Source organism: Nuphar pumila, chromosome 6 (genome assembly GCF_984573655.1).
Source record: "Nuphar pumila chromosome 6, dmNupPumi1.hap1.1, whole genome shotgun sequence".
NCBI classification, from domain to species: Eukaryota; Viridiplantae; Streptophyta; class Magnoliopsida; order Nymphaeales; family Nymphaeaceae; genus Nuphar; species Nuphar pumila.
This window is the reverse complement of record NC_143254.1, coordinates 16,694,382-16,709,347: the sequence shown is the minus strand read 5'-3', so window position 1 is coordinate 16,709,347 and position 14,966 is coordinate 16,694,382. Positions and strand designations below refer to the sequence as shown.

General features: G+C 39.0%; 1 protein-coding gene and 1 pseudogene across 1 annotated transcript; one reads left to right on the top strand and one right to left on the bottom strand.

Annotated features, from left to right (window-relative positions):
* Positions 1-9,624: 9,624 nt before the first annotated feature.
* LOC149834124 (uncharacterized) lies at positions 9,625-11,819 on the top strand. The gene is made up of 2 exons (XM_090009984.1): positions 9,625-9,822; positions 10,073-11,819. Exon 2 carries the CDS (start codon positions 10,235-10,237, stop codon positions 11,567-11,569), a length of 1,335 nt encoding a protein of 444 aa, XP_089866110.1. The 5' UTR covers positions 9,625-9,822; positions 10,073-10,234; the 3' UTR covers positions 11,570-11,819.
* Positions 11,820-12,285: 466 nt separating this feature from the next.
* On the bottom strand, positions 12,286-14,219 carry LOC149834123 (peroxidase 29 pseudogene; annotated as a pseudogene).
* Between the last annotated feature and the right edge of the window lie 747 nt (positions 14,220-14,966).

Genomic DNA, 14,966 nt, shown 5'->3' with positions numbered 1-14,966 from the left:
ATCTCTTGCAGGAAAATAAAGATTTGACTACGAGAGTATTTTATATGAGAAGTTTTTCAAAAAAAAAGTGTTTAGATTGTTTGTGTAGCATGAGAAAAACCAAGTAAAAAGATGTGAAAAAATGAGAGAGGAGGAGGAGGGTGCTGTTGGTGATGGTGGTGGGTGATGGTGAGATGGTGGTGGGATGTGGTGAGATAAGTGGTGAAGAGTGTAAAAATAATTTTTCTCTTGGTTGAAAACATTCCTCCACCCTTCATGGTAGAATGTTTTCTATCAAAAAATATACATTTTACAAAAAAGTTTATGTAGTTTCAAAGGATAAAAAAAATTGTATGAATTTTTCATTTTGCATCACTTTTCTTCACTTACTCAATTTTGTCTTTCACAACCTCATCATCAATCATAACCGTCAATAGTTTGTGTTTTGACATTTAGGACTTCCTTGTTTTTTCTTATTTTGATCCTTCATTAGGGATGGCAGTGGACAGGGGGCAGAGGACAAAGTCTCCACCCCTGCCCTGTTTCAAAATTGGAACCTCCATCCTCACACGGGGATGGATTTTAACCTCCACCCCCGCCTCCATCCCCGTTTTGTGTCCTTCGTCGCTGGTTCAAATGGGGGTGAGGTGGGGTGGGGCGGGGCCCATTTTCCCTTGATCTATAGTCATCCCTTGAAGGATTGGGGACGGGGCGGGGCAAGGTGGGAATTGAGACTGGAACGGTGCGGGGCGAGAGAAAGCGTAAGTCCATCCCCGCCTCCATCCCCGTTTCATGACCTTCATCCCCGGTCCAAACCGGGTGAGGCCCATTGTCCCCCGGTCCACTGCCATCCCTATCTTCATTGTAACTTATGAGCAAGCTGACAGCATGAACAGTGTAGAAGGCATTACATAAACATAAAGTCGCGGATATGTGAATTATGTGGTTACGTAAAAAAGCATGTTTCTGAATTAAATATGTTATTTAGATCGCTCCATTATTATTAAACATATTTTTATATAATTTAATGTTTAAAAAGTAAGTGTCTTCAGTGTCTTTTTTTTTTTTAATGAAAACCACCTGTTGGTGTTTCGGATCTGCATTCTATGAATATATAGCTCATAAAGAATAAAGAACTAGCCATTTATGTACAGGTGCCTGATGTATGACAAATTTAATTTAACCACCTTAATTTTCAAATATTCAAGATTAGCACTTGCATTTCCAAGAAATTGGTCAATTGGTTGCTTATTTTACTTTTACCCTTTCAAACTATTTAGTTGTGCTTCATTATTACTACAAGCATGAAAAGCTACAGACTGTCGTTTTAGAGCTAACAAGAGTGACAATAAAAAGTAACTCAAGCAGTCATCGGAGAAATTGTTTAAAAGGTGCATTCTTATCTTAAACATTTGAAAAGTAAGGTGGCCAAATGCAAATTTGCTATCAGTTAGGCACCTATATGTACCTTAAAAAATAGCAATTTTTTTTTTTTGGCTATAGGATCAAAAATAGGAAAGGCAGTGGACCCGGAGAAACCGCCCCATTTAGGTTTGGACCGAGGATGGAGGACATGAAATGGGAGGAGACGAGAATGGATGTTAAAATCAAAACTTGTGCGGGGATGGAGGCAGGGATAGACTTAAGCTTTCTCCCATCCTCGATCCCCATTAGTAATACAACTAAATTACTTTTAGGGATGACAATGGATCGAGAAGAAACGGGGCCCCATCCCGCCTCACCCCATTTGAACCGGGGATAGAGGACATAAAATGGGAATGGAGGCGGGGATGGAGGAACTAAATTACTTTTAGGGATGACAATGGATCGAGAAGAAACGGGGCCCCATCCCGCCTCACCCCATTTGAACCGGGGATAGAGGACATAAAATGGGAATGGAGGCGGGGATGGAGGTTAAAATCAAAACTGGTGTGGGTCTGGAGGGCAGAATTTTGAGATGAGGCAGGAGTGAAGACCTTCTCTAACACCTCAGCCCCCATCCTTACTTTCATTAGAACACATTTTAGTTTGGTTTAGCCCCAAAAGAGGTTTGGTGCGGTAGAAGGGGCCTTGGCCGCTGGACAGGTGGTGAGGGTTCCATCATCATGAGCAACAGCCCCTTGCATTAATGAGCACAAGGGACAAACCTTTGCAGCCAAAGCTTGGCCAGTATACCCAGTACAAACCCGACCCATTGGCAACCCTAGGTAAAAGCAGGTCAAAGCTCCTAGCCAGGTCTGATTTGAATATACTCATATTATTAGATCCAGATAATTCACATTCGAATCTGGATTGATTTTGGAACAAGTAATGTGGGTTTAGTTAGATCCAAACTGAATCTGGATAAATAAATAGGTTCATAGCTGGGCTAGAACTGGGTCTAACCCGACCCATTTTATGTATTTCACATGAAATCCAATATACTTGAATCATTTTCTGTGGATCCAGTATCAGAAGCAGGCAAATTGTATCTGGATTAATAAGTCTACTATGTGTTCTAAGTCATGTTCATATCCAAAACCGGACCCGATCAGCATGAGTCTTGGGTCAACCCTAACTCGACACATATTTACCTTGTTTGCAACCATATAGTCAATTCAATTCCAAAAAGTCTGGTCTAAGGGTAGGGGAGGAATGAGAATTTTGTATGTCCAAGTGAGTTCTGAAATGAAGGAATTACTAGTCTTGATTTTCTTTTCTTTCATGGGTAATTTTTAATCGCCAAACAAACATTTTGTCCTAATTATTATATTGCACCAAATATTTTTCATTTTGTAAACATCCCTCAAACTTTAATACCCGTATTTATCTACCAATATTGATTTAATATTGGATTATTGTTGATTATGCAGTCAAAATTCATCTTACACACAGAGAGAGAGAGAGAGAGAGAGATCTGCTATATACTAAGGGATACAGATTGAGGTCAAGTGGGGAAATGAGTTTCTTAGCACTTTTCAAATCTTAGCACCACCAGACTCACGGTTTTTGTTTTTTGTTTTTATTTGATTGGAGACCTAGTCATGTTGGCTTAGTTCTAGTCACCTCTGTGGGCACTCCTCATCCTTCAGGGAGTCACCTTGTATTAGCTTATGCAAAGAGTCACCTTCAGGGAGTCGCATCCCTCAAACTTTAATGTTGAGGTGGCGCAGCAGAAGGTCCTCAGGTGGTTGCGGCAACAAAGAGGTTAAGGTGCAGCAACAGAGAGTGAAAAGGGAAAAGAAAGATGAGAAGATTGTTTGAAGCTTGGAGGTTTGCTTCGAAGGCTTCACGATGTGTTGTATTGCATATCACCATAGGGGTCGAGTCCCATGTTTATATAGCCTTCGGATTCCCTCTCTCGGCTCAGCAGACGGTTAAGAGAATATCGATGAGTCCAATGTATTTGATAAACTAGAGTTTGAAATTTAAATAAAAAAGGTTGAGTTGTAAAACAAACTTAGCTTATCCATGAGCAGACCTACTTATAGATAAGCACAACGTGCAGCGCATGGCTACATGCACCAACATCTCCCACTTGAACATGAGACTGCTCAGTTTGCTCCCACTATTGTAGGCTTCCTTGAATTCATTATGGATTTTCTGTTAAGGATTTTCTTCGTAATCATATATATCTTATTCACATTCGGGCAACATGCTTGGTAAACAAGTCTTCTGCAATACCCTTAGTTAAGGGATCCACTGCCATATCCAATGTAGGAAGGTAGTCTATGGTTATTTTATTGTTTTCAATCATATCATATATGTAGTGGTATTTCACCATTATATGCTTGCTCTTGGAGCTATCAACTCCACTTTTCATTAGAACAATATCAGCTTGATTATCAGAGTATATTTGTACGAGCTCACATAATATTTATATCTTTAAATCTTTAATGAACTTGTTGATCCATACTGCAAATATCGTGGTTGCATTACACACGATATACTCAGCCTCTTGAGTATGTTGTGCCACACAACCTTGTTTCTTATAGGACCACGCAACAACTCCTCCAAAGAGAAAGATGTAGCCAAAAGTAGATTTGTTGTCATCTTTGCACCCTGTAAAGTCAGCATCAGAGTATTCAATCAAATCAAGGTTGGCAGCTTGAAAGCTCAGTTGCAAGCCTTTAGAACTTTTTAAGTATCGAAAAATTCTCTTTACGGCTTGTCAGTGAGGCCATCCTGGATTACTTTGATATCTGCTAACAAGACCTACGGTGAATCTTATGTCAGATCTTGTGCATAACATCACATATATTAGGCTTCCAACAACCTGAGCATAAGGAAATTCAAGCTTTGGTTGGCCCTCACCAGGATAATCGCTTTTTCTTAAGTTTATTCCTTTTGCAACAAGAGTTTCAATAGGTTTGGAGTAATGCATTCTGTATCTCTTAAGAATATAGTCAATGTACCTTTCTTGGCTTAAACAGAGAGTCCTTGAATCTCTATTTTGGGTGATTTTAATTTCCAAAATATAAGAAGTTTCACCCATATCTTTCATTTCAAAGTTGGTATATAACCATTTCTTTGTATTGACTATCTTTTCATTGTCATTCTCAGTCAGCAGAATGTCATCAAGATATAATGTCAAGAAACAGAAAAGACTCCAACTTTTCCATACATATACACAGTGGTTTAACTAATTTTGTTCATATCCAATCTTTGTTATGGCTTTGTAAAAAGCCAAATGCCACTGTCTTGGCGATTGCTTTAATCCGTACAAAGATCTTTTTAACTTGTACACTTTATTATCATTTATCGCATAACCATCTGGCTAAGTCATATATATGTCTTCTTTTAGGTTAGGAAGGAAATCTTTACATAAATTTGCCATATATCTAGGTCATGATGAGCAGCTATAGATAATATTATCTTGATGGACATAAATTTAGCAACTGGGGAATAGGTTTTCGTATAATTAATTCCTTCCTTTGGGGAAAAACCTTTTGCTACTAGTCTTGCTTTAAATTTATCTATAGATTTATCAACTTTATATTTTTTCTTAAGAACCCATTTACAACCAACTGGTTTTCTTCCCTCAGGAAGATCAGTTAAGTTTCAGACTTGCTTCTTTTCAATGAATTCAATTTCTTCATCCGTAGCTCTTTTCCATTTTGATGCCTCTTTTGAATTAATTGCATCAGTATATGAGAGATTATAGGTCAACTCATCAAGATCTACAAAATAACAGAGTTCCTCACATAAATACACATAGTAGTCATCCAAGTAGGATAGGGGAGCTCTAGATCTTTTACGACCACTTAGTCCTTGAGAGATAGAGGGTTCATAATCAGTTGGTTCATTGACTGAGTGTTCCACAGCTGGTTTATTACCTAACTGTTCTACAGTTGGTTTATTACCTAACTGTTCATTTTAATCATCATGATCATCTAGCAAATCAAAGGGATCCTCAGTTGGATCACCAGATTCATTGTTGAGATTTTCCAGAAACTCAACATCTCTACCCTCTATCAGTCCCAGACTCTAGTGATACAATCTGTAGCGTTTTGACCCTTTTGGATAACCAATAAAAATACATCTAGCTGATCTGCTATTCAATTTATCTATAGTTGGATCTAAGATTTTTACATGAGCTACAGATCCCCATCTCCTTAGATGATTTAAGTCTGGTTTCATATCAGTCCATCTTTCATATGAAGTCTTTGGGACAGCCTTATAAGGTACTCTATTTAATGTATACATAGTTGTATTTACAGTTTCACCCCAAAAAACTTTGGGTAGATGAGCACCTGCTAACATGGATCTTACCATGTTTAGAAGAGTTCTGTTACACCTTTCAGCAATATTATTTTGTTGCGGTATCCTTGGTACGAGTTTTTTGCCTATTAATACCAAGATCTTTGCAATAATTGTTGAACTCATTTGAGGTGTATTCACCACCTCTATCATATCTCACAATTTTAATGTTTCTACCAAGTTGTCTTTCAACTTCATTTTTGTATTCTTTGAATTTCTCAAGTGCTTCTGATTTATTTTTTATGAGATACAAGTATTCATATCTCAAAAAATCATCAATAAATGTTATAAAATATAACATGCCACTATGAGTTTGGACTCTAAAAGGTCCACAAGTGTTTATATGGATTATTTCTAATAGTTCAGTGGCTCGAATAACATTATGTGGAAAGGGTTTTCTTGCCAACTTTCCAAAAATACAAGATTCACATTTTTCAAAGTGAGATTCATTAAAGTTAGGGATTAGTCCTTGTTGTGCCAGAATTTTCATTTTCTTTAGGCTTATATGCCCAAGTCTTTTATGCCATGCATTTACATCAATCAGTAAGGCATAATCAATATACGAAGAAAAGTTCTCTTTATTTTCAGATAATTTAAACATCCCATGTTCTTTGTCAAATTTACCCTCAAACAAGATTCTACCATATTTTCCCATAGTGATGTTTTCAGGGACAAACCAAACCTCAAAACCTTTTTCAGTCAAAGCTGGTACAGGCACCAAGTTTCTCCTCATTGAAGGGACATAAAGTACATCTTTCAGTAACACACTAGTCTCTCCCACATTGAGTCTGTAGGACCCAACTCCTAAAACATCATTATAGGAGTTGTTGCCCATGTAGACCTTGTGCTCGCCTGGTCCTAACTTTTTGAGATTCACAACTCCATCAATGGATTTGGCTATATATCGAGTAGCTCCAGAGTCCACCTACCACCCTGAGAGTTCTTTATTCGCAAAGTGACATTCAGATACAACACAGATGACTTCTTTTCTGTCATGCTTTTTGCTTGAATTGTTGTTGTATCTCCCACCATTCCAGTTGCTTCTATTGTTAGGAAACTTTGTCCTGCAGTTCTTCTGAATGTGTCTCATCTTGCCACACTTGAAACACTTGACTTGTGAGCCTTTGTGGCCTTAAGATTTGAAAACTGCACTTTATCCTTTATGAAACTTGTCATTACCCTTCTTTTTAAAGTTATTTTGCTTAACGGGTACTTGGCTATGAGATTGTGTGTCTTGAACCACCATCAATTCGAACTTCTTCTCCTTAGCCATGTGTTCTTGTTCTATGGCTAATTGCAGGGTCAGCTCAGTCAAGTTTAAATTCTTTGAATTTAATCTTAACACAATGGTCACCATTTTCCATGAATGTGGGAGGCTATTCAGTATGGTGGGCACCTGCATTCTATCTGGAATTACATTTCCAGCAATGGCTAGGTCTTTAGCCATGACCAACATCCTATTAACGTGATATACCACACTGTCACTCTTTTTCATCCCATATGAGTTGTATTGTTCGAGTAACAATTGAATGGAGACTTCGGATGTGGTATCATACTTGGTGGCGATGGCCTTCATCATTTCCTTAGCGGTTTTATAATCTTCAAAGACTCTGATCAAATCATCGTCTATGTAGGTGAGCATGATGGTTCTTGCCATCAGATCGTCTTTTTAAAATTTTTTGAATTTGATTACTTCTTCTTGAGATGATTCATCATTCAGTTTTTCTATAGATATACTAAGGACATATTCTAGTCCTTCCAAAGTTAGAGCTAAAGGGATTCGTCTTTTCCAGACAGGAAAGTTGGTCTCGTTTAGCTTGTCTGTTTTCGCTAATTCGAAGGCACAGACACAACTAGCCATTTTGTACTAACCAATTTTAATTTAATTTATTTATGGCAAGTTAGCACAAAAGAATAAAAAAAAATAAAAGGAACATCTTGTCAAACTAGATAGGTTTCTTTATTTTAAATAGACCTAATTTTGGTCTTAAACAGAATTTAAACGAGTTTTTTTTTAATTTAACAGGAGCAAAGATTTTTTTGAAAATTAAAAAATTATTCTGGGTATTAAATGAAAAATATAACTATTTTTGTTATTTTTTCAGAATTTTCAAAGTCGCAGACCCTTTTTAGAAAATACTTTTGAAAAGGTATGCGGGTTATAGAATATTTTATTTTAACCATCTTTTTAAAATACGTAAAACATCCAGGGACAAAGGGGTCTTTTTACCCCTCGGGCTATTTAAGCCCCGAACAGGTTGAAACCGACTCAAAAGGGCGTTGGGTTTTCTCTATCTTCTTTGTCAAAGCTCCAGAAAAATGGGAAACCGATTTTTCTGGCTGATCTCCAACAGTGATAGCCCGACTCTGTGGTTGGGTTTGATGTTTTCGTTGTAGGCTCCCTCTGACACAGGTTCGAGGCCTCTTTCTACGGTGGAGCTTCCTTGGAAGATGAAACAACAAAAAAAATTTTGGTCGTTCTTCGGCGGCGATATGTCGACTTCCTATTTGGGTTTGTTTTCCTTGACGTAGGCTTTCCCTGCGCTCAAACCCGAGGCCAAATTGATTTTTTCAGTAGTTTAAGGCTTTTTCCTTTCTCTGTTTTCTGTTTTTCTGATTCTGTGTTTGTGATTTTCTTTTCCAGTAAGGGAGCAATAGTAAAACAGGCGGAAGGCCTTTTACCTCTAATAGATCGGTGTTGCCAGAAAGAATGACAGGTGATCGATGTCTTTCCGGCGATAGAACCTATATATTATTTTTTTTCTTTTTCTTTTGTTTGTCTCTATGTTTTTCCTCCTTTTTGTTTTCTTTTGGTGTATAGAGACGAACAAATAAGTATCGACTTTGTTTTTTGGTTTAACTTTCAGAGATAGACAGTATATAAAAACAGGCAAGTCTCTGTTTTCCTAGTTGGGGTTTTAAAAGGCAGACAAAATAAACAGAGGTCTCTGTTTTCTCGGTTGGGGTTTTCAGAGGCAGGCAAAAAATAAACAAAGGTATCTATTTTAGAGACAAAAAACGGGAAGCTTAAAGACTAGTAAGAAGAGCAGTAGCTCTTACCTTTCCCTCCTTTTTTTTTGTGTTTGTTTCTTCTTTGCAGGTTGAAGACCACAGGTGTTGATGAGCATTCTCGAACCTTAGCTTTGATACCACTGTTGAGGTGGTGTAGCGAAAGGTCCCTAGGTGGTGGCGGCAACAGAGAGGTTGAGGTACGACAGTAGAGAGTGAAGAGGGAAAAGAAAGATGAGAGGATTGTTTGAAGCATGGAGGTTTGCTTCGAAGGCTTCACAGTGTGTTGTATTGCATATCACCATAGGGTTGAGTCTCATGTTTATATAGCTTTCAAATTCTCTCTCTCGTCTCAATAGACGGTTGAGAGAATATCGGTGAGTCTAATGTATTTGATATACTAGAATTTGAAATTTAAATAAAAAAAGGTTGAGTTGTAAAACAAACTTAGCTTATCCATGAGCAGGCTTACTCATGCAGCGCATGGCCACGCGCACCAACATTTATCACCCGTATTTATCTACCACTATTAATTTAATATTGGATTAATGTTGATTATGCAGTCAAAATTCATCTTACAGAGAAAGAGAAAGAGAGATCTGCCATATATTAAGGGATACATATTGAGGTCAAGTGGGGAAATGAGTTTCTTAGCACTTTTCAAATCTTAACACCACCAGACTCACGATTTTTGTTATTTTTTTTTATTTGATTGGATACCTAGTCATGTTGGCTTACTTCCAGTCGCCTCTGTGGGGACCCCCTCATCCTTCAGGGAGTCACCTTGTATCAGCTTACGTAGAGAGTGACGCCTTTAGGATTTGAAACTTGACCATCCCTCTAGAAGCCTAGGGCCCTTACTACTATGCCACTTTTTGCATGGTGGTCCAGTAAGACGGGCATGATTTTTGTGGAGGAGAGGTAGATTTTCTGCAGTGTCTCTCTTGTATGCATGTGGCGCAGCACAACGTTGATGCAAGCAATGGTGCAGTCTGGCTCTGGAGGGTGAAAAGGAGTTGCTTGGTGTGCGCACACACTAGTGGCTTGTAGAGTTGGGAACTTTCTTCGAAAGAGAGTGCCCACCAACCGTTCGATGTGAGTCCAGATTCAAGAATAGGTTAAACATGTTTGCCAACTGTTTGTTTAAAGTCCCGAGCGAAGAGGACATTTTTTCTCATATGACGCTTCATTTATTGCTAATTCCCAATTGCTGTGTTTAAGATTTTGCCTTTGCTACAGCTTACGGATTTGTTGTTTGAATCCCATTACCATGGTGATTTCTCTCTCTTTTGTGGAGTCCAATTTGATAGTTCTACTTAGAGAGACTTTGTTTCCCTTTTTGCAGATTGTTGCTCAGCTCCCCCCGCTTGGTAGCGCCTCCTTCAATGAACAGTAGTTCATTTAAACTTTTCAAATGGTTGAAACTCAAAACCTCCACCAAATTTAGTCCTCACCACCAGCATTTCTCTGTTTGAATTTATTCTAGATACATGAAGCGTCAAGTGGGATGATCATGGTGAGGAAGAGAGTGTGCTTATTGCCCCTTGCTCTTGCTAGATTTCCAGCCTTACTGTCATCTTCTTCTTTAGCTTGCCCTTCCAATTCCAAGCTTGATTTCAGAATTCTTGCCTTTTCCTCCTTTCCCTCCTCTTTGCCACCATCATCATCACCAATTGGCTCCCCTGCTCATGTTAAAAAACTCATTTCCTCTCAGGATGATCCTCTACTTGCAAAGGAGATATTTGATCTCGCTTCCCGCCAACCTGGTTTCCGCCACTCATACTCTGCCTTCCACACCCTCATCCTCAAGCTCGGTCGGTCGAACCATTTCTCCCTCATGGATTCCCTCCTCCTCCGTCTCAAGTCTGAGAGCTACCCGGTCACTCCAGGCCTGTTCGCTGACATCATCGAGATCTATGCTGATTCTAAAATGCTCGATCTCGCTGTAAAAACCTTCCTCAGGATGCCTGAATTCAACTGCAAGCCACTGACCAAGCACTTCAATTCCCTCCTCCGAGTTCTCGTCGATCACAATCAGATCGGGGTGGCATACTCACTCTTTCAGAACTCTGACAGTGTTGGTGTTTCACCTAACACACAAACCTTCAACATCCTCATCAAGGCCTTCTGCTTCAACAACAAATTGAGCATTGCATACTCTCTGTTCAATCACATCTTCAAGAGGGACTTGATTCCTGATGCCGAATCTTATCGGATTCTGATGCAAGGATTGTGCAGGAAGAGCCAAGTTAACACCGCGGTTGATCTGTTGGAGGACATGTTGAACAGGGGTTTCGTCCCCGAAACGTTGATGTACACCAGTCTGCTTAACAACTTGTGCAGGAAGCAGAAGCTCAGGGAGGCCTACAAGCTTCTGTGCAGGATGAAGGTGAAGGGGTGCAACCCAGATATCCTGCATTACAACACCGTGATCGCGGGGTTCTGCAGGGAGGGAAGAGCTTCGGAGGCACAGAAGGTTCTTGATCAGATGCCTGCAAATGGGTGCATTCCGAATGTGGTTTCTTATCAGACTCTGATCAATGGCCTCTGTGAGCAAGGGATGCTTGATGAGGCGAAGGCTTATATGGAGAGGATGGTATCCCTGGGACTCGACCCGCATTGCTCTGCGTTTCACTCTTTGATTCTTGGGTACTGTCAGTGGTGCCGAATTGAGGAGGCTTGTGGTGTTGTGGAGTTGATGCTGAAGGGTGGTTTTGTTCCTCATGCTGACAGTTGGGAGGCAGTTGTGCCGAGGATCTGTGACTATGATGATAGTGGCAGGATTGAAGAGGTTATGGAGACGACAATGAAGGGGAATGCACAATGCGGACGTCGACTTTGACAGTATGCTTTGTTCTCCCTTTCTCTTCATTTGTCACATGGATATGACTGCGGATACCCGGATACAACTATTTTTGTGAAGTTTTTAATATGACTTGTATATAAAAGGATAGGGAATGGCAGTCAATGGAGTATGCATGTGACATAGCTCTCCATTTGATTTTACCAGTTCAGTATTTGAAAGAGCTGTGAGTTATTTTGATGCAATTTGTCTGTATTTTGTTCTTCTCATCAGCATGAGTGAACTCAGAGATGGGAATTTTTTTATCTCTCTCTCTTCCATTTGTTCCAAACAAGAAGGAAAAAAAGATTATGAAATAAGAGAGGAACGATCAAACCTACAACACTCTATTTTTTGGGGAATTTTCAAGTTGGCACCTAAATTTTCAATATAAAAATACACCTATATTTTGAGCATATTCAGGAGTGCTGTAACATATGGTAGGCTAGACTAGATTGCTTTTCAATTTACCAACCCAAGGGCTGGTTTTTAGATTCCTATTGAATGAGTGTGAAAATGATAGTAAGATATCATAATGGAATATTGTCAAGATTGCATGTATTACAATCAGTTTGCAAGAAGTGCACAAGGAATACAATGTTACATTGGGATGCCAAGAATACAACCCAAGTGCATTCTCTCTCTTGCTTATGAAGTTTTGAGATACCTACCCTTCACGCTTGTTTTATCACTTGGAAAACTATGACAAAAATTATTCAATTTATTCCATTGCATTCCCTTCTGACTTCCCCTTCATTCTCACTAAGAACTCCATGAGAGGAAAACTTAACAAATGCAGAAGAGGTCTGAAAGAAGAGTGCCTGGTCATTTGCAAAGGCTGTGACAATCGGTGACGTCCGAGGGTCTCGGTCGACTGTCATTTTCGAGTCTATGGTGAATGGACCCTTTCCAGCCAGTATGTTACTGAAATACTGGTTGTTGAAAGAAATAGGAGTAAGATCGTTGGGTAAAGCAGTTAAATTGGATAAAGGCACTCTGGTCGAACACAAGAGTCTTAGATAAAGATTGAAGGTAGTACTCATGTAATCATCAACCTTAGGCTCATACAGTCTGTCTACAGTATTTACACAGTGGCCCACTCCAAGAGTATGTGATCCTGCACATATAGACATATGTATAGTTATAAAATAAGCAAATATGACATCATTACTGTGATCTCACACCCTGCTTACTTATCACATGTTATGTTCAACTTCAGGAATAGTTTGAGAATAAGCCATGTTTATATGTTTATAATTTTGTTAACGCCTACTGCTTTTAGTCACCCACAAGAAGCTCAACACAGCCACTTGTAGTAACATTTCTTGAAATAGAAATATACTCAGTTTTTTGGTGAAACTGCAAAGGATACTATAACAATCTTAAAGATGTGATCATTTCTTAGAAAATGATTGTCTGACTGTTGGCTCTGTTTGGGAGCTGCCGTTAGAGCAGAGATGAGAAGGGATGACGGGAATGGAGTTGTCAGCTACATCGTCATGAGGATGTAGTTGAAATGGGGAGACATAAGGCCATCTCCATTCGCATCACCGCTTTCATCTACACTTCCATCTCCCATGTCCGGGCTCCCAAACAGTAGCAGAGGGTAGGGGATTCAGTGAATCCCCATCTTCCTTTCAAATCTGGCTTCCAATCAGAAGTCAAGTGGAAAAAGTTACTCTGGTTTTGTGAATTTTATTTACTTTTTTGAAAAGTCAGTTCAACCTTTTTCCATAATTCCATGATTTAAGCATTTTTTTTGGAGTTAGTTGTAGAAAGTTCGAGTTACTTTCTTAGATTTACTAGAGTAATGTTGCTGGAAACTAGTACTAAATACCACTATTGTATTCCAATAATAGCTTAGGATATATTATCTAACTCTAAACTAATTACATTGACATCAATAAAATAAATGAAACTGACTTAAAAGAAGAAGGCATACTTTAATAATTCCAATTTAAAAAGCAAAATAACTTTTTTGACCTCACAAAATAATTATGTATTTTTCACTTTTAAGAGTGTTTTGGTCAACAGAATCAATTGAACATTGCTAACACAGCCAGCTTCCATGTGTGTGCTGTTAGAATTTCATGTCATTTCTTGTACATACGTATATGCTTGACAGTGTGTATATATATATATATAGGTGGTTGTAATCTTATCTTTTTTTTTGTAATTTTATTTTTTATTTTTCTTCCTTTTTGACCAGGTTGACTAGCCGTTGGAGGCTGGCCCAACGGCTAGCCAGCCATCTCTAGTGTATAAATAATGGGCTGATGCCCCTTTGTATTTTATGCTTTTTTAGAGCATTCTTCTTAATAAAAACCTGATGTTTTTATGTGTGTTCCTTAGTGCATTTTGTGATATTTATGTGCCTTAGTGCACTTTGTGAGTGATTATTCTTATCAAAGTCCTTAGTACACGCGCGTGTGTGTGTATATATATAGAGAGAGAGACCTAAAATAGTGACAGATTCCTCCAAAGTCATGCCCATGGGAGAGAAAATATCCAGTAAATCGTCAACAGAGATTGAGCCTGGTGGAAGATCACGGTCTGCTAGCAAGTTATTAGCTGTGGTTGAGTCCTTCCTTCCAAGAGGAACCCTAATTATAGGTCCCCCAGAGACTGCCACAGATTTGCTAGCAGCCATGACAATTAAATCTGCACATGAAACTTGTCCTGGTCATTCACTTTCCATCAACTCTTTGATCAACTGTATTGAGCTTCTCTTTCTTATTCCAAAGTTTCTACCTGACAGCATCTCTGAATTTATATTTTCACCATCAGAGTCAATCAGTATGGATGCATCACAACCCTACATAAAATTGCAAGTTTATATAGAAATGGCATTTATGACAATAGAAACAGAAGCAACAATAAGAACAACAATAGCTACTACCACTAGTAGCACTGGAATGATAACTACATCATAATATAGAAAATGCACAATATTTTTATGAAAGCTTATTTGGAAGGGATAATTTTTTGGAATACACATTCAGTATTCTGAGAGATCACCTTCCAAGATTATTGTGGCATTCAGAAATGAAGGACGGGGAACTTAGCCTGCTGTACTTAAGGTCGCCTTCCTGACAGTGTAAACCTGTGACACACCCCTTGCCTCCAGGGAGTCACCGGCTGAGCAAGGGCTTATCCCTTGCCCTCATTAATGCAAGGGGTTTGACACTCATGGGAATAGAACCCTACCCATCATCATCTAGTGGCCAAGGCTCCCTCCACTATGCCAAACTTCTCCTTCTTGAAAATGGCTAATGGCATTGCAGTTATAGGGTTGCATCTAGATTGAAAGAAAAGGAAATAACGATAAATTGCTTATGCTGTTGGTGAGTTTTGTGGACCCAAGGTTAAAGTCATTGACTTATAAAGAAGGGAGCAC